Source organism: Schistocerca piceifrons, chromosome 11 (assembly GCF_021461385.2).
Source record: "Schistocerca piceifrons isolate TAMUIC-IGC-003096 chromosome 11, iqSchPice1.1, whole genome shotgun sequence".
In the NCBI taxonomy this organism is placed as follows: Eukaryota; Metazoa; Arthropoda; class Insecta; order Orthoptera; family Acrididae; genus Schistocerca; species Schistocerca piceifrons.
Genome location: NC_060148.1, coordinates 12,442,673 through 12,463,257, shown reverse-complemented (window position 1 = coordinate 12,463,257; position 20,585 = coordinate 12,442,673). Strand labels below are relative to the sequence as shown.

General features: G+C 43.9%; 2 protein-coding genes across 2 annotated transcripts in view; both read right to left on the bottom strand.

Annotated features, from left to right (window-relative positions):
• LOC124720216 overlaps positions 1–20,585 on the bottom strand; it is a 199,118-nt gene that overhangs the window by 156,443 nt on the left and 22,090 nt on the right. The window lies entirely within an intron of this gene.
• Positions 4,086–6,316, bottom strand: LOC124720453. The gene is made up of 3 exons (XM_047245804.1): positions 5,871–6,316; positions 5,542–5,667; positions 4,086–4,592 (listed from the first exon to the last, which is right to left on the bottom strand). The coding sequence occupies exons 1-3, from the start codon at positions 6,138–6,140 to the stop codon at positions 4,107–4,109; spliced, it is 882 nt and encodes a 293-aa protein (XP_047101760.1). The 5' UTR covers positions 6,141–6,316; the 3' UTR covers positions 4,086–4,106.

Genomic DNA, 20,585 nt, shown 5'->3' with positions numbered 1-20,585 from the left:
AGTCCCCTAGAACTTAGAACTACTTAAACCTAACTAACCTAAGGACATCACACACATCCATGCCCGAGGCAGGATTCGAACCTGCGACCGTAGCAGTCGCACTGTGTGTGTGTCGTAGCAGTCGCGCTGTGTGTGTGTGTGTGTGTGTGTGTGTGTGTGTGTGTGTGTGGATTGAGCTAACTGTAGCCATTATATATGTTATGGAATTATTTGTTTATTAAGTAAATATCAAGCCATCCTGACTTGGGTTTTCATGGTTTCCCCTTGTCGCTAAGGTGAATACCGGGATGACGTCTCAAAAACGCCACAGCCTACTTCATTCACGAGTGTGTCACATTATGTATTTCTCTGATACAGTTGTTAAATTTTAATAGGCAAATACAATGCATAAACAGAATTGGTTAAAAATGTTACTGCTTATTTTACTCCTGTTTCCTATCATGTTAAATTCCTATTGTAATTACTTGCCATGCAGATGACTTATCTCTGTGTATTATTTAAATATCCCAGGATATTTTAATACAATCATATCATTAGATATCACAAGATTCCAGCTGCTATTATTTGTCACATAAGTACATGCTTCTTTTCGAATTCATACTATGATTGGCTACATATCTCAACTACTGCATTTATGGGTGATACTCTTGAAGTAATTTACCTACTCAGAGATTTAGAAATCCTTACTATCGAGTGGATTCAAAATGGCATATTTTAATTTGTTCTCGTGAAACAGACTGATCTAAATGTATAGTTGAGTGCAAAGCTTTCATGCAGGCTATGCTCCTACATAGGCAAGTCTGCATAATGTTGTTACCAAATACCTCAAAGTACTTGGGTAATTTGCTTCAAATTTTTACACTGTCTAATGAACATTTGGACAGATAGAGGGTGGGGGTGTTACCAAAAGTCTATAGCAAGATCTTTACCAATATGTTTTGTATTTTTATCTGATACACTCATTCATTTTGACATACGCTATTTTTCCTCTTTTTTTATAAATGTCTTAAGGTTTTCTGCATAAAGTTACTGCAAGAAAGAAATTGCTATGCTGTGAAAATGTACAGGTTAATCTATTCACACAGCGTTTCAACCAACATATTCTGGTATGTCTACCGTTATGCAAGTTGTTTCCCCTATCATAATTCTTCCTATTTATGTATAATCAAATTGTATACAAAATGTGTTGCTAAGTTTTCATCATAGCAATCATACAGGGCTATTACAAATGACTGAAGCGATTTGATAAATTCACTGTCGCTCCATTCATTGACATATGATCACGACACACTACAGATACGTAGAAAAACTCATAAAGTTTTGTTCGGCTGAAGCCGCACTTCAGGTTTCTGCCGCCAGAGCGCTCGAGAGCACAGTGAGACAAAATGGCGACAGGAGCCGAGAAAGCGTATGTCGTGCTTGAAATGCACTCACATCAGTCAATCATAACAGTGCAACGACATTTCAGGACGAAGTTCAACAAAGATCCACCAACTGCCAACTCCATTCAGCGATGGCATGCGCAGTTTAAAGCTTCTGGATGCCTCTGTAAGGGGCAATCAACGGGTCGGCCTGCAGTGAGCGAAGAAAGGGTAAGTTTCACGCGTAGCCCGCAGAAGTCGACGAATAAAGCAAGCAGGGAGCTAAACGTACCACAGCCGACGGTTTGGAAAATCTTACGGAAAAGGCTAAAGCAGAAGCGTTACCGTTTACAATTGCTACAAGCCCTGACACCCCTTGACAAAGTCAAACGCTTTGAATTTTCGGCGCGGTTGCAACAGCTCGTGGAAGAGGTTGCGTTCAGTGCAAAACTCGTTTTAAGTGATGAAGCAACATTTTTTCTTAATGGTGAAGTGAACAGACACAATGTGCGAATCTGGGTGGTAGAGAATCCTCACGCATTCATGCAGCAAATTCGCAATTCACCAAAAGTTAACGTGTTTTGTGCAATCTCACGGTTTAAAGTTTACGGCCCCTTTTTCTTCTGCGAAAAAAACGTTACAGGACACGTGTATCTGGACATGCTGGAAAATTGGCTCACGCCACAACTGGAGACCGACAGCGCCGACTTCATCTTTCAACAGGATGGTGCTCCACCGCACTTCCATCGTGATGTTCGGCATTTCTTAAACAGGAGATTGGAAAACCGACGGATCGGTAGTGGTGGAGATCACGATCAGCAATTCGTGTCATGGCCTCCACGCTCTCCCGACTTAACCCCATGCGATTTCTTTCTGTGGGGTTATGTGAAAGATTCAGTGTTTAAACCGCCTCTACCAAGAAACGTGGCAGAACTGCGAGCTCGCATCAACGATGCTTTCGAACTCATTGATGGGGACATGCTGCGCCGAGTGTGGGAGGAACTTGATTATCAGCTCGATGTCTGCCGAATCACTAAAGGGTCACATATCGAACATTTGTGAATGCCTAAAAAAACTTTTTGAGTTTTTGTATGTGTGTGCAAAGCGTTATGAAAATATCTCAAATAATAAAGTTATTGTAGAGCTGTGAAATCGCTTCAATCATTTGTAATATTCCTGTATTTACAGGAAAGAGGCCAGTTGCACTTGTGTGTTATGATCAGAAAACTTTGTAATCCTATTCCTATGCAGATTAAAATTGTGAAATGTCATTGAAATTATTGTCCTCAAAAATTCAGTAGCAGAAGTCTTTAGAATACCCTGTATAGCAGTTATCTCAATGGATGCACTTACTCATATTGAGACATTTCAAGATCATACAGTGGTAAGATAAGGATGGGGAGAGAGGGGTGCTAAAGATGTGTATCCAATTCCCACCCATATTTTACAATTGTCCAGCATTTCTGGGTTTGCTAGTATATAATTATGTTACAGGGATTTTACTTCAGTCATTCCTTTCAGACAATGAGAAATTTCTATTTCACTAAACGTCCTCTTTCCTGCATCAGTGTACTGTTTTACTTTCTCTTTTAACTATTTTACAATTCTCCTTACTAGACACAGCTTATATGGTTTCTTTGGCAGTCTCTTATGTGGCCACTAGCAGAAATAGCCAAGGCTCTGCCTCGGCTAGTGGAACCCCACGGCAGCGAATGCAACAATATTAGCGGTTTAATTTCGAAATTGCTATTGATAATTGCTGTAGCTATTTGTTATATATCACTTTCTTATTGTGAAGATCCTGATACTTCATGAACAAAGGTTTCTTTGATTTCTTAGTATTGCATTTAATTTACCTTCCTGGAAAATTGCTTTCAAAAATGAAAAAATGGTTTAATATGAAATATGTTGGTAGTACAGCTAGCATTAGGATTATTAGAAACTTCACGAGTCAACACTACAGCTTTCTTTATCTACACTTCCCTTTTTGCATACGTCATTAGACTTTTACCATTAATTTCCATTAAATGTTTGAGAGTGCATTTACTGTTGGTAAAGTTGCTGTTCAGCACCATGAGGATATGCACATAAATCATAAAAATGATCTTGCTAAACAACTGATTTCTGATTCAATTAGCAGAAATATTACCTTTAAATTTGAAGCTTCATTTTCATGTTAAGTGCAGTAAGTGGACAAAGGACCTTATAACACTTCTCGCATTTGTTTCTGGTTACCCTTAAAACAGACTTCTCAAAGCAGTTCAACAAAGCATTGTAAACATATGTATAAATTAAATCTCAGAAGAACTATACAAATATCTACATCAGTCCACCTCAATAGAATTTATGTCATTAGTAGAAAATTATTTGTAACTAGTCATTCCATTGCTGAAAAAAAAGGCTGAAATTTGTTTTTCAGAGCCAATTAAATTTTCTCTCTTGAGCCTTTCATAAAATTTCAGGTTTGAGATAAACAGAAGTCTTACAGCAGGGAAAAATCGTTTATTTTATCAATATTTTATATGGTAGTGGAATGATGTGATATAAGTAAATGACATAAATGAAGTAATGGAATGACAATTTTATAATTCAATGACTGGCATATTTCTTTACTGTATGTTGCACAACAAATAAAGATATTGTTGGCCAAGATGTTAGTGAAAATTAAAGGGAACTTGGAAGAAAGGAATAAAGTAAATAATTTTAAATGCCATTTATTTTCTGTACATCATGAAAATCACAAACTTACACAATTTCACTTTCACTTGAGTTCTGCATTTGTATCTGTAGATCTTTCAGTTTTCCTTCTGTTGTTACATTAACGAGGTCTCTTATTAACTGCATTCTGATTTCACTGCTCTCGATTTCCTTCGCAAGGTTACCAATGAATACTATGCAGCTATCCATAGTTAACTCTGCCGAGGGTTGTTGGCGGTCTTGGGTGGCACACATTTTATTAGCTATTACCACAACAGCACTCATGTACCCATCACCAGGCCTCTTCCTTCTTCCATCCCTGCTTTGAGTGGTATGGATAGGTGGTGGTGGTGGTGGTGGTGGTGGTGGTGGTGGTGTTGTTGTTGTTGTTGTTGTTGGTGGTGGTGCTTCTGCACATTGTTCCACAATGCAGACATCGTTCAGCATATCCACATCAAGACTATAACAGCCTTCCATGTTTTGATGTGGAGATGGCTGTATACCCACACTTTGAGAAGAGGAGAGACTGCATGTCTGTAAATTGCAAAACATTCTGAAATTTAATGCAATACTATAACTGAATGAAATGCATAAAATCACAATGAACAGTTGAGCATACTGAAGTTTTGTAAATAATGTAAGAAACAGTTACTACATAAGGGGTAACTTCTATTTAAATCACATTTTGTTATTATAAAAGTGTGTGTGTGTGTGGGGGGGGGGGGGGGTTCTTTGCCCCAATTTCAGGGAAACTGAGGCAACTTTTTCCCTCTGACAAATTTGATCAAAATAGCTCCACAATATTTTCATTGCTGTCTTTTACACCTGAAGCAACTTGGGATGAATCTTAACACATTGAAAGGAATACTGCTTAAGAGATTAGTGTTGTTACAGTGGGTATGAATGCAAACAAAAGCCAAGAGCACACCAATATGCAAATTACAATGCACACAAAATCTGAAAGAATTCCAGTAAGCCACAACAAATGGAACATTTGCTAAAAAAATGTCACAAAATGCTTCTGAATCAGTGAAAGGTACTAGTAAACAAGCTGATAGAAGGAAGAAACCAGGCAGTGCTTGATTATTCTAGTGATGAAGACATATCATAAGAACAAATTGCAGATGAGAAAGTTCAGGTGAAGACTGGGAATCATACAGAAGAAATAAAACCATATCAAAACCACAGAGAAAACTGACACCTATCCACAAGCAAATTAGGCCTAATCCACACTAGGGCTACTTTGCTCCAGTTTTTAAAAGGTTAAAAAATTTAAAAAATATTTCCTTCAGGGTTTACTATGGTTCTTAAATAGATTCGAACAGAATAACCTCATTTTCAAAAGTAATTTTACAAAACTACTACCCACTACATGATTTTGTATGAATAACTACGACAGTGGAGCACAGTATTCTAATTGTACTTGCAATGTGTCTAACACCCATGAAATTCAGTTTTTGTCTTAAGTAAATAGCTAACTTACCTCTTCACTTTCATTGCGCTCAGTCATGGAATGTTGAGTCAGGCCTACGGCTGTGCATTTTCTTGGCAAGCAATGATCCGCCAAAAACATTAACTTCTCATAATACCATAAAGATGGTTTGTATATCTGAAAAATTGTAAGTTCATATTAACATAGTAAAATGTACGTGGGAAAGCTACATCGTAATCCATTACCATTCAAGATTATGAGCTTTCGAAAATCGGGTGAATATTCAGTGTGATATTTCTAGGAAATAGTCTTAAATGTGTCTGATTTTTGCAAGTAGTAGGTTTCTACATTCAACACAAAATTCATAGTTTTGTACTTACGTCGTTCATCCCAGCGCCACTCCTTTTTGATGATTTTACTTTGGTGTGCTCCACTTTAAATTGAGTACGTAAATTGTGCATTTTGCTGTAGAACTCCTTCCTCGTCGTATATGGTCGAACAAGACACACGGCACTTGCAACTCTTTCGAGTGCTTCCGCACGCAAGTGTTTACTATAATAATTTGCGCTTTTCACGACATACAGACACTGTTCTTCCCTATAAGCACATATCAATACTTCAATCGCTTCCTTGGACCACTGCGGTGCCATTATTTAATAATTATAATAACTTCCTACCGCACCTCACAACAGCAGAAAAGCAACTATGAACAAAGGCTTCCAGCTCAAGCTTTCCGCGTCTGACATCACAAACGAAACGTCTCTTGATTGACCAACGCAGGTAGCACGCAGGGAACCTTGCAAGAAAAATAGCACCGGATCCATCCTGGAAATCTTACAAGGTTCCCAGCAAGGTAGCCCGCTAGCAGACGACGGAGCCCGCAAGGTAGCCGCCGCACGAGCCAGCAAGGAAACTTACAGCGAATCTTGCTCCGTGTGAGACGGGCTTTAGGCACAACTGTTAGAAGTGAGGAGAGCGTGCTGTTAGATATTTCCTGCCGTTTCGTCAGTAATGCTCAGGATGCTATTGCGCAATGCTTATTTATCAAATCTCTTGAAGGAGTTACTGTGGCAGAAATTTGCCAAAGTTTGACTGCATAGCTCAGTAATACAACATTATCAAGGACGCGTGTGTTTACCTGGCATAAAAAGTTCAAGGAAGGACAAGAACGTGTGGAAAATCCACAACACGATCTCCATCCTCGGACCGGCATTACAGGCAAAAACATTTGTGCGTTTCAGGCCATTACTGACGATGATCAACAGGTGATAGTATCAAAAAGTCTGAATCACTTATGGGAGCTGCCAAGCAATCATCACAAACAACCAACAGTTCCCTAAAGTGTGTTCCAGATGGGTCCCTAAACTTCTGACCGAAAACATGAAGTTGAGACGTTTGGAGGCCTGTCAGAGGCTTACAGCAAGGTTTGTGGAAGGAGGTGATGCATTTTTGAGTCCGATCGTCACCTGCGATGAAACAGATGAAACACAGGTTCACCACTACACTTCACAATCCAAACGGGCCAGTAAGGAGTGGCGGAGGAAAGGGGAGGCAGCACCAGCGAAACGTGAGACTCGACTGTCAGCTGGCAAGATTCTTTCAATCATTTTTTTCGATCAGTGAGGCATTTTGCCGATTGATTTTTTGCACACGCGACGCACAATCGATGCTGCTTACTTCTGCCAACTGTCAAACAAGGCGAGAGTTGCATATTGCCGCAAAAGACGAGACCCATCGATTCGACAAGTCACCCTCCTCCACGACAACGCACGACCTCATACTGCAGCTCTAACTGTCTCCAAGTTACAGGAAATGCACTGGACTACAGTCGATTATCCTCCTTACATCCCGGACTTATCGCCCTGCAATTTCCGTTTATTCAGCCCACTTAAGGGGGGGGGGGGGGGGTAGGACGTCAAATGGGCCAACTTGGAGCAAGAGAGGCACCAAAGGACATTTTATTTTCCTACTGTCTATATTTTTACAAATAAATTCATAAAACTTTGGCAGCATGACCAGGAAGGATTCAGGATTCACACTCGTAGCAGTGGAAGTGCAAAAACATAACAAAATAAATTTTTTTTCAGATATGAAATTTCATCATTTTTTCACTTACTGTTGGCTGCATTTGTTGCTATAGGAACATTTTTCTTCACAAGTAAGAGAGATTCTTTGATGAATTTTGCACAGCATACAAACCATACATACAGGTGTATGAAACTCTAGAATTTTCCAAATCTTTTAAAAGCTGTGGTAAAAATTGAGATAATTAACTACAAAATTTGTTTTTTTTTTCCTAAGCATAAAGTTTAAAACGTAACAGCTCATTCATTTTTTCATAAATTAAATAGATTCTAGTGTTTCAGACACCTGTAAGTATGGTTTGTATGCTGTGCAAAATTCATCAAACAGTCTCTCTTACTTATGAAGAAAAGTGTACCTATAGCAACAAATGCTGCCATTAGTAAAAGCAAAAAATGATGAAATTTCACATGTAAAAAAAATTATTTTGTTATGTTTTTGAACTTCCGCTGCTACGAGTGTGAATCCTGAATCCTTCCTGGTCATGCTGACAAAGTTTTATGAATTTATTTGTAAAAGTATAGACAGTAGGAAAATAAAATGTCCTGCGTTGACTCTCCTGCTCCAAGTTGGCCCGTTTGACGTCCTACCCCCCCTTAAAGAAGCTGTAGGAGGGCGACGATTTGAAGATGGTGAGAGTGTGGAAGACCTCGTGCGCAACTGGCTGGTGACACGACCCAGTTCTTTTTATGATGAGGGCATCAAAAAGATGCCTGTACGCTGGGACAAATGCATTTCCAAAGCAGGAGACTATGTGGAAAAATAAATTGTAATTGCCTTGAGTTTTTCAATAAATGAATTTAAATAAAAAATAATATCCCATTTATATTTGATACACCCTCATAGATTCACTAAAGTATGGTAATCAAGGAATCTAGTGCCCAACAACCAACTGACGTTGGGCTGGGCCATTTAAAGGGAGCAAAGCTCAGCTCGTAACTACTGCACACATCTCACTCTGCTATATTCACTTAACGGACTGTTTACTGCTGTGTCGGTCCCTCGCTATGTGCTTTTATGAAACAGATACAGTTTCTTGCAACAAGCCTTAAGAACTAATGAACTATTCGTGGCAAATGTATCTGCTCCGGTGACAAATCCCTCAACAATTACACCAATAACCTGACCAGTGCTTTCCTCTCCTGCAACTATCCTGCAGACCTTGTCCACAAACAGATCTCCCGAGCAATACATTCCTCCCCGTCCAACAACAATGTTCCTACCCCCAGACCACACAGAAGCATCCCCCTTGTCACCCAATATTATCCTGGCCTCGAATACATCAACAAATTACTCCGCCAGGGATACGACTTTCTCAAGTCGAGCCCTGAAATGAGATCATCCCTTGACAATATTCTCCCCAGACCACCCAGAGTTGCCTTTCGTCACCCCCCTAACATCTGTAATATTCCCAGACCACCTTCTCTACCCAGCGGTTCCTACCCCTGTAACCGACCCTGCCGCAAAACCTGCCCCGTGCATCCCCCCCACAACCACCTACTCCAGCCCCACTACCAGTAAAACGTACACAATTCGAGGCAGGGCCACATGTGAAACAACACATGTCATTTATCAGCTGATACACCTGCACTGCACAGCCTTTTACATCAGTATGATGACAACTAAACTGGCTGAGCACATGAACGGACACAGACGAACTGTCCGCCTAGGAGATGTCCGATACTCAGTAGCAGAGCATGCCTTCCAGCATAGTTCTAGGGACCTAGGAACCTGCTACAACGTACATGCCATTTGGCTTCTCCTACCCGACACCAGTCCCTCAGAACTGCGGAGATGGGAACTTGCACTCCAACACATCCTTGCATCCCACCATCCCCCTGGACTGAACCTACGTTAACCAACCTCACTCCCATTTACTCTTCAGTCTTCTCCTCTTTCCCTTTCCTCTTTAGCCATTCACGCATCTTTTCCTCCTACTAGTTGTGTTTATCTTTATGCTATATACCTCTTTACTTCTATATGCATCCTCTTTGGTTTGAAGCTGGCACAGTACTTAACAGTAGAATATCTTTGGCTTCCCTCTGACAACCATGCCCCCATCCTTGCTACCCTCCCTGTTTACCTTTCCCTGTTGCTTCATAACATGGGTTGTGAGTAACTGAATCCACTTTCCCTTCTTCCCTTTTTTCCCCTCTCTCCTCCCTGATGAAGGAACAAAGTTCCGAAAGCTAGGAATGTAAATTTTCTGTTCTGTTTAGTGAATCTATCGGCTGTACTGAGCTGAGCTAAGTACTGGCCAGCCCCTCTATCTCTTTGTTAGTATTTGTTTCACATCTTTATATGAGATTTTCCATTAATCATTTAGAACTAATGAATATGCTCGTCTCACTTCCTGTGGTTTTCTGAAGCAGTCTCCTCTCTGCCGTCACTTGGCAGACGGTGTCATAATGTGTCGTCAACCTGACTGGCTTGCACCGTACCGGCTCACTTCCTGCCTCCACCTTTGTTGCTACTTTCACTGAGACAACGTGTGTGAGATTTAATAAAAGTGTTCTAATTTCTATGCCTTACAATTCTGTAACATAACACAACCTCCCCCTTCAAAAAAATAAATTAATAAACAAATAAAATAAATCACTTTCTTTCATTTGTAACTAATTAGTCTATACCCACCATGTATTTAAAAAATGTTACTCCACAACTGTTTTCTGGGTTGCCTGTCAACCAAAGTCTTGAGTATTAGATAGCTTAATTAACCTACTTTGACATTCTGTCCTGGCTGCATACACTATTTAGACTTTTGAATTTCATTACTTATTACTAGCTCGTGTCCATTTCACATGTATCTGATGAATGGGTGCCTCATTTGGAAGAAATATCTTATGCTTTAAACAAAAACGAGTGGCACAAATGAAAATTTTGTGGTTGAGGATCCCAAAATAGAAGGCTTCGAATCTGTGTACATGGGGAAATCAAATATTTTCTGCAAAGAAGCTATATAATTTTATTGTGATCAAATAGGAAACTTACAAGAACATTGTTTATCGACATAGTCTCCTTGCGTTTCAACTCAGTTGGTCCATAGTTGTACAAGCTTTGTGATGCCCTCATAAAAGAAGGTTCTCGGTTGAGCTGCAATCCAGGAATACACCGCTTCTTTCACCGCCTTGTCCGAAGCAAATAGACGGCCCCTTGATGCCTGTTTGAGTGGACCAAACAAGTGACAGTCAAAAGGAGCTAGATCGGGACTATATGGAAGATGATCCAGTACTTCAAATTTGAGTTTCTGGAGCGTTTCAGCAGTGTGGGCAGCAGTATGCGGACGGGCATTGTCGTGCAACAACACACCTTCTGACAGCAATCCTCGGCATTTGCTTCGAATTGCAGGCTTTAGCCTGGCAGTACGCATCTCACTGTAACTTACACTGTTTACTGTTGTGCCCCTTTCCCCACAATGTTCCAGTACTGGACCTTGTGCGTCCCAAAAAACCATAAGCAACAGTTTTCCTGTGGACGGTTGGATCTTGAACTTTTTCTCGCATGGCAAATTTGGATGTTTCCATTCCATACTCTGCCATTTACTCTCTGGCTCGTAGTGATAGATCTGTGTTTCATCACTAGTAACGGTCCTGTCTAACAAGTTGTCCCCAAATGTTTTTTGCAGATGTCCAAGCGTGTTTGTTTATGCAACTGTGTGAGCTGTTTTGGGACCCATCTTGCACAAACTTTATGAAACCCAAGTCTGTTTTGGATGATTTCGTAGGCAGAGCCGTGACTAATTTGCAGACAATGTGCCACTTCGTCAGTAGTTAATCGTCTGTCTAAGAGAATCACTTCACGTGAGCGCTCAATGGTTTCTTCATTTGTGGCAGTAAATGGTCATCCAGCTCCTTCGTCGTGCGCAACACTTGTGTGACCATTTCAGAATTTTTCAATCCATTTGTAGACACTCCATTGTGAGAAAACACTCTTCCCGTACTGTACCGAAAGTCTTTGATGAATTTCGGCCCCTGATACGCCTTCCGACCACAAAAAACGAATCACTGAATGTAGCTCTTCTTTGGTGCAAATAGACAGCGGAGCAGCCACGATTAACAGCACGGCAGCGATAACGAAACTAACCTGGCAGCTTGAAAATTGCAAAGATATAATGATAAATAAACAAACCATGTGTCTTCAATGTAAAACGACAGAACTACCAAAATAAACAAAAATATAACTAAATTGCGGATAATAATTGACTTACCCTCATACATAAGCAGACACAAGATTCCTGTTCCTAAGAAGTTGCTAACAGATAACTAATTATTCGTAGGCAGTCCATTTACTTACACCACCTACAATTTGAGAAATTTAGTTAAAAGCATTGCAGTATTAAAAGTATTAGTATTAAAAGTATTGTGTAGTTTTTTAGGCTTTCTGGACAGCTGTTCCCAACACTCCTCTCAGCTTTGCAGTCGGATCATGTTGTGCAGATCCCACGATATTTCACTGATATAACTGTTTGATATCCTCAGATGGTGGTGGTGGTGGTTGCTGTTGTCACTGCTGCCAGACGTAACCGATAATGGTGTGGGAGCACCACAATTTACAAGGCCAAGAGCAGGTGATACACACAGCAGGAAGAGGTTCGCAGTTGGAGGAAAGATGTGCCCATAGTGGTCAGTACTGGGAGCTCCAGAGAGGTAATTACCTGGACTTATTACCACAACGACTGTGCTGCGAGCCGCCCACAAAACTGAGGAATTTGTTGTGTTCAGTTGAAGGTGACCTTTACTTTAGGAAATGTGGCATATATAAGATCGAGTGCTGACGTGGGAAATACGAGGCTCGTTTTTTAAGTAAGAACCATTTTGAAATTAAAAAAAGATGTGCTAAGATATCTCAATAATTTTATTTTTACATGAAAGCCTGTACCTTAATCTACTTTTCTACATAATTTCCGTCAATATTGAGGCACTTGTCATAACGTTGTACCACTTTTTGAATACCCTCCTCATAGAAGTCTGCCGCCTGACTTGTTAACCACTGCATCACCACTGTTTTGACTTCGTCATCGTCTCGAAGACGCTGACCGCCCAGGTGTTTCTTCAAGTGCAGGAACAGATGGTAGTCACTGGGCGCAAGATCGGGGCTGTACGGAGGATAATCCAGAGTTTCCCATCGAAAAGATGTGACGAGATATTTGGTCTGATTGCCCACGTGCGTACGACCACTGTCTTGCAGCAAAACGATGTCCTTGCTCAACTTCCGTGGCCTGTTGCTTTTATTCTAGTGTGACGTGGGCCACCCACGTTTCATCGCCCGTAACAATTTGGCTTAATAAATCATCACCGTTGTTGTGGTACCGCTCGAGGAAAGTTAGTGCGCTGTCTAAATGTTTGGTTTTGTGCACATCCGTCAACATTTTCAGTACTCAACCTGCGCACAATTTTTGGTAATTCAAGTGCTCGGTCACAATACCATACAAGACACTACGAGAAACATCAGGAAAGTCATCCACCAGGCAGGAAATCGTAAAGCATCTGTTTTCTCTCACCTTATTGTCCACTTCCTGCACCAAACTTTCATCAACGACCGAAGGACGGCCACTCCGTCGTTCAACGTGCACATTTGTGCGGCCATCTTTAAATGCTCTCATCCACTTTCTTACCATTCCATCACTCGTAATGTTTTCTCTGTAAACTGCACAGATCTCACGATGGATATCGATCGCTTTTAGGCCTTTAGCACTAAGAAGTCTTACAACAGCCCGTACTTCACAGTTGGCGGGACTCACGATTATCGGAGGCGTCTTAAACACTCAGTACACAACGTAAACAAGGAAGAATCAGACTGTAATGGTGTCAGTGCGTACAATAAGGTGCGGGCTTTCATGTAAAAATAAAATTATTGAGATATCTTAGCACATCTTTTTTTAATTTCAAAACGGTACTTACTTAAAAGACACGCCTCCTATCATATTGGGCACACACGCTGACCGTACAAGAATGTCATCTCGAACACAGCTGTCATACAGGGCCTGCGAGAAGAGTGAAGTTTTAACCTCGGCATCATCTTCCTAGGACTGTATTTTTAAGGAGGCACACAAATCTGTACGGCGGGCAATCTTATTGACGGGGACGCAGGTTTTCAATGGGTGCCACCTGGGCTGCAGCAACGGCTGCCATTAAATGAAACCGGTAGAAACGAGAACTTCCATTTCACGATCTAACACAGTGGATTGCTGAGATTTAATTCAGCTTACAACCACAGGTGCGACCAGCAGCGCAGTCACCGACAACAACGTACACGTGGAAGGCCTTTCTGCAAATCCTGGCAGGGGGCACCGCGACTGCCACTTTCCTGTGGTGGCGAGCATCTTCCTGCGCACACGTGTTGCCTGCTCCCATCCTGATAAATTTCGACGCACAATTATGACCAGTCACGTATCAAAGCAGTGACAACAGTCACAACCCCAACTGAAGATGTCAAACAACTGTACCAATGAAATCCAGGGTGACTCAAAAAAGACTTCACAACTTTGGAATGAAGTACAAATCTATTGAGATAACATACAGAATCGGTAGATGTGTCATTTTGTAGGAAACAGCCTCAAGTTAACACACAAAAGTGTCAAGTATAATTTTGGTTCGATGCGACTACCATTTGCGATGCGGCAAAAGTCCCACAGGTAATGTATTTCTTTCCACACTCGCAGCATGTCGGGCTTAACTTGTGCGAAAGCAGCACTGATTTGATTTTTTGGGCCAGCTAAATTTTTTGGTAGGGGAGAAACATACACACGGTCTTTAATGAAACCCCAGAGAAGGAAATCCAGTGGTGTCAAGTCTGGGAAGCGAGGTGGCCATCCGACTGGCCCTTCAAGGCCGTTCCACTGACCTGGAAACAGATCATTGAGGAAATGAAGTGGTACACTGTCTTCTTGGTAGTTAACCGTCCCATCTCGGTCACCTTCATTGATCTGTGAAACTAAAAAATTTTCAAGCATAATCACATGTACAATACCAATAACAGTTTTCTCCACGAAGGAGAAAGGGCCGCACACTTTCAATCTGCTAAGGGCACAAAACATGTTAACTTTGGGGCTATCCTGAACGTGTTCCAGGGTTTCATGCCGATTTTCGCTGCCCGATGCTTTGCAACTCTGGGTGTTCAATCTGCCACTGATACGAACTGCTGACTCGGCGCTGAAGATTACTGTGTTCGGGAATCTCTCGCCATCCTCTACTGATGCAACCCTTCCCCACAGAATTACCCACGAGCAACGCTATTTGCATCATTAATGTGCTGTGGCATTGTGAATCTGTACAGTTTCAAGTGTAAACATCGACACATTACTCGCCAAACAGTCTTTTTTGGTATGACAGACCCGCGAGATGCATACCACGTCGATTTTTGTGGACTGCAGTTAAAGCGATCCCTAACCTGTTCGACATAACCGCAAACGTGCAAGCGGACACTGTAGTTTATCGGGTCACAGTGAACAAGCCGTCTTAACGAAGTTCTTGTGCGAAGAGTCAATGTTAGGCCCACTCAGAGGTTCTTCAGCAGATTCAGAGCAAAATTTATGCAGAACAGTAGCCACAGAGTTTGTTTCACAAAATCAAAACATACGGCAAGCATGTTCTGCACCAGCGAAGGTAGCCATTTTAACAGTGCAATACGCTGGCGCTCCTGGTGGCAGAAAGGGGTACCGACACACTGTGTGGATTATAATGGCGTCAGGATGGGTGCTGGTGAGTGGTTCTCAGGTGTAGGTGGAGAAGAGGTGCAGCAGGTGGCGGCCGCGAGCTGAAGACAGCGAGGGGTAGAAACCACACACCTGCAGGAGACAGGCAGAAGCCGACAAACCCCAGGCCGAAATGGACTGCCAACGATTCACTAGTCTCATTACTCCTGGTGCACGCGCCTCCGTGGCAAGCTCGTTAGCAGTGCATTCCAGCTGCCCCACACTGCAGAGCCGGTTGCCACGTCTGGTTGGCCGTCCCATTGGGATAGTGGAAAAACTGACTGCCTCGTAGTGGAAGCCTATACACACTGCACGGCGATTCGGAGCCCAGTTGCATTGCGCCCCTGCCAGACAGAGAGCATTTATGCACTTAAGGGTAGGTCCTCTCTACATACCCTACTGGCCATTAAAATTGCTACACCAAGAAGAAATGCAGATGATAAACGGGTATTCATTGGACAAATATATTATACTAGAACTGACATGTGATTACATTTTCACACAATTTGGGTGCATAGACCCTGAGAAATCAGTACCCAGAACAACCACCTCTGGCCGTAATAACGGCCTCCATACGCCTGGGCATTGAGTCAAACAGAGCTTGGATGGCATGTACAGCTACAGCTGCCCATGCAGCTTCAACACGATACCACAGTTCATCAAGTGTAATTACTGGCGTATTGTGACGAGCCAGTTGGTCGGCCACCATTGACCAGACATTTTCAATTGGCGAGAGATCTGGTGAATGTGCTGGCCAGTGCAGCAGTCGAACATTTTCTGTATCCAGAAAGGCCCGTAAAGGACCTGCAACACGCGGTCGTGCATTATCCTGCTGAAATGTAGGGTTTCGCAGGGATCGAATGAAGGGTAGAGCCACGGGTCGTAACACATCTGAAATCTTAACATCCACTGTTCAAAGTGCAGTCAATGCGAACAAGAGGTGACCGAGACATGTAACCAATGGCATCCCATATCGTCATGCTGGGTGATACGCCAGTATGGTGATGACGAATACACGCTTCCAATGTGCGTTCACCGCGATGTCGCCAAACACGGATGCAACCATTACGATGCTGTAAACAGAACCTGGATTCATCCGAAAAAGTGAGGTTTTGCCATTCGTGCACCCAGGTTCATCGTCGAGTACACCATCACAGGCGCTCCTGTCTGTGATGCAGCGTCAAACGTAACCGCAGCCATGGTCTCCGAGCTGATAGTCCGTGCTGCTGCAAACGCCGTCGAACTGTTCGTGCAGATGGTTGTCGTCTTGCAAACGTCCCCATCTGTTGACTCGGGGATCGAGACGTGGCTGCACGATCCATTACATCTGTGCGGATAAGATGCCTGTCATCTTGACTGCCAGTGATACGAGGCCATTGGGATCCAGCATGGCGTTCCGTATTACCCTCCTGAACCCACCGATTCCATATTCTGCTAACAGTCATTGGATCTCGACCGACGCGAGCAGCAATGTCGTGATACGATAAACCACAATCGCGATAGGCTACAATCCGACCTTTATCAAAGTTGGAAACGTGATGGTACGCATTTCTCCTCCTTACACGAGGCACCACAACAACGTTCACCAGGCAACGCCGGTCAACTGCTGTTTGTGTATGAGAAATCGGTTGGAAACTTTCCTCGTGTCAGCACGTTGTAGGTGTCGCCACCGGCGCCAACCTTGTGTGAATGCTCTGCAAAGCTAATCATTTGCATATGACAGCATCTTCTCCCTGTTGGTTAAGTTTCGCGTCTGTAGCACGTCACCTTCGTGGTGTAGCAATTTTAATGCCCAGTATTGTACAATGAGCAGACAAAAGTTGTGGCACACCTCCTAATATCGTGTGGGATCTCCTCCTGCACGGTGTAGTGCGACAACTCGAACTGGCCTCGACTCGACAGAAGTCCTCTGCAGAAATACTGAGCCGTCCACAATTAAGAAAAGTGTTGTGGTGCAGGATTTTGCGCACGAACTGATCTCTCGATTACGTCACACAAATGTTCAACAAAACTGGTGGTGGGCAATCTGGGTGGCCGAATCTTTCGCTACGACTGTCCAGAATCTCCTCGAAACCGATCACGAATAACTGCAGCCCAGTCACAAATGGCTGCAGATTGTCTCCGAGTAGCCGAATATATCCATTTCCAGTCGACGATCGGTTCAGTCGGACCAGTTCACTCCGCGTAAACACGGCCCGCACCACTGTGAAACCACCGCCACCAGCTTGCCACAGTGACTCGTTATACAATATGGGTCACGGCTTCGTGGGATCTGCACCACACTCTAACCCCGCCACCAGCTCTTACCAACTGAAATCTGAACTCAACAGACCAGGCCACAGTTTACCAGCTGTCTAGGATCCAACCGAAATGGTCTCCAAGTAGCCGAACACAACCACTTCCAGTCAATGATCGGTTCAGTTGTAACATAGGACCCAGTCCATTCCATGTAAACACAGGTCACACCATTATGGACCCACCACCAGCTTGCTCGGTGCCTTGTTGACAATTTGGACCCGCGGCTTCGCGGGGTATGCATCACACTCAAACCCCATCATCAGCTCCTCCGAACTGAAATTGGGACTCATCTGACCGGGCCACAGTCTTCCAGTCGTCTAGGGCCCTACCGATATGGTCACAAGTCCAGGAGAGCCGCTGCAGGTGATGTCGCGCTGTTAGCAAAGGCACTCGCGTCGGTTGTCTGCGGCTACTGCCCATTAATGCAAAATTTCACTGCACTGTCCCAACACGTATGTTTGTCATATGCTCCTCACTGATTTCTGCAGATACTTCGCTTGTCCTTTAGCACCGACAACTTCACGCAAATGCCGCTGCTCTCAGTCATTAAGTGAAGGCCAACGGAGAACAAGGGCAGGGCTCTACTTGAGGGGGACGCCAAGAAATCGTCACCTCAGGGACCTGTACCACCGAGACTCTACGGACTCCCTAAGGTCCACAAAGACGGGGTATCTATGCGCCCGATTGTCAGCAACATTAGGGCACCTACTTACTTGCTGGCAAAATATCTGGCTGAATTACTTAGCCCCTATGTACATAAATCTGTAATTCCGTGGATTTGGTGAAACGTCTCGACAACTTCAGACTGAAAGACACTGATAGCTTCGATGTGGTTTCACTATTCACCAGGGTGCCTCTACGAGAGTCAGTCAAGTTTATTGGGCAGAAATTTGACGAGAAGACCACCGAACTCTTTAGGCGTGTCTTGACCTCAACGTATTTTCTGTTTAATGGGGGATACCGTGAGCAAACTGAGGGAGTCACAACGGGCACTCCACTCTCGCCGGTGGTCGCGAATTTGTACACGGAGTACTTCGAGGAGGAAGCCTTGGCGTCATCCAATTGGAAACCTACTCGTTTCTTCCGTTACGTCAATGACACGTTCGTCATCTGGCCCCACGGTAGGGACGAGCTACTGGATTTCCTTACACACCTAAACTCCATACATCCAAACATCAAATTCACTATGGAGACCGAAGCAGAAGGAAGATTACCATTCCTGGAGGTCACGGTCAAGAGAAGAGCCGATTGTACCCCGAGCCACGGTGTGTACAGCAAGAAAATTCACAGAGACCTGAACCTGCATGCAGACAGCTGCCACCACCCTTCTCAGAGGAATGGAGTACTAAAAACACTAGTGCACTGGGCGCTCAGCATCTCAGACGCAGAGAATCTGCCCCAGGAACTGGAACACCTCAAAACCGCGATCCGAAAAAACGGGTACTCGGAATGGCAGGTTAGACGCGCTCTCCGTCCCACCACCACGGCACAACCTCTGGAGACGGATGAAGTCACGGAAGAAGAGGTAGCCACTGCTTTTATTCCGTACAATGGAGCACTATCGGGGGAAAATCGGCCGTATATTAAAGAAACACCGAGTTAAAAACCGTGTTTTGCCCCGCCCAGTAAAACATGGGCATTACTGGGAAGTGTGAAAGATGACCTCGGTTTGAGGAAGGCCGGCATGTACCAAATTCCCTGTGAGTGTGGGAAGACATATATCGGACAGACAGTACGCACCATCGAAGATCGTTGCACACTTGACAGAAATATTGGAATATGTCGGCGGTAGCAGAGCACTGTTTGTCCGAGAAACACGAGATGAAACTTCCTGGCAGATTAAAACTGTGTGCCGGACCGAGACTCGAACTCGGGACCTTTGCCTTTCGCGGGCAAACCTTCTGGCAGCTTCTGTAAAGTTTGGAAGGTAGGAGACGAGGTACTGGCGGAAGTAAAGCTGTGAGTACCGGGCGTAAGTCGTGCTCGGGTAGGTCAGTTGGTAGAGCACTTGCCCGCGAAAGGCAAAGGCCCCGAGTTCGAGTCTCGGTCCGGCACACAGTTTTAATCTGCCAGGAAGTTTCATATCAGCGCACACTCCGCTGCAGAGTGAAAATCTCATTCTGGAAACACGAGATGGATTATCAGCGTACCAAGATCCTCGCTCAGACCTCTAAATATAGGGGCAGCGTTATAAGGGAGGCTATCGAAATTCACACCGGGGAAGATCTTATCGACAGAGATTGCGGCTATAATCTCAGCAAGGCTTGGGACCTGGCACTGAATGTTGTTAAGAAGACTACTCTCAGCAAGAAGTACGAACTGGCGACCAGGGAGGACGTAGCAAGCACATCGACGCTACGACAGATTCTGACGCCCACATCTTCGCGACCGCCGGCGCGCGGGCGCGGACAGAGCGACCTGCGGGGGGAGGGGATTTAAATCAGCCGCCCGCCCTCGCGAGCTCAGTTCGTCAGCGCACCTGACGATGGCGACGTGTCCGATCGCCGAAATATTGTGCCCGTTGGACACTGTGGACCGGCAGTATACCCGTGGACTGTTCGAGCAACAAATACGCCGGGAGAAACTGAAGAATAACAGCCACTGTGTTGTTTGTGGCAACAGGTAATGCCCTGAAATTTGGTATTCTTGCCACTTTTGGTATACTCGGCACATTTTCACACGAATGACCAGTGTGAAAATCACAGCTCCGCCAATGCACTGTCCTTTCACACCCAGTGTGTGCGGTATTACCACCGTCTGTAAATGTGCACACACTACCCCGTGACTTTTGTCACCTTTGTATATGTGACCTGCTGAATGATACCTAAACGCCTCAAACACCAGCCATTGCCCTAAAGGCCAGACGGTGGTCGTGGGGCCAGTGGCACGGCATAGCACTGAACCACCACGTGTTGCAGATGACTGGAGTTCAGCACAGGGCTCCCCCTTGAGCCCAAGTCATTACAGTATTCTGGACACATTTTCTGTGTTTTCTACAGTAGCATAACGGTTGGTGCCAATT

Coding starts and splice junctions, on each gene's coding strand:
- LOC124720453 (XM_047245804.1), bottom strand. CDS start 6,140: ATGGCACCGCAGTGGTCCAAGGAAGCGATTGAAGTATTGATATGTGCT. Junction 5,668..5,870: donor GTGGCGCTGGGATGAACGAC/GTAAGTACAAAA, acceptor ACAATTTTTCAG/ATATACAAACCATCTTTATG. Junction 4,593..5,541: donor AGCGCAATGAAAGTGAAGAG/GTAAGTTAGCTA, acceptor TGCAATTTACAG/ACATGCAGTCTCTCCTCTTC.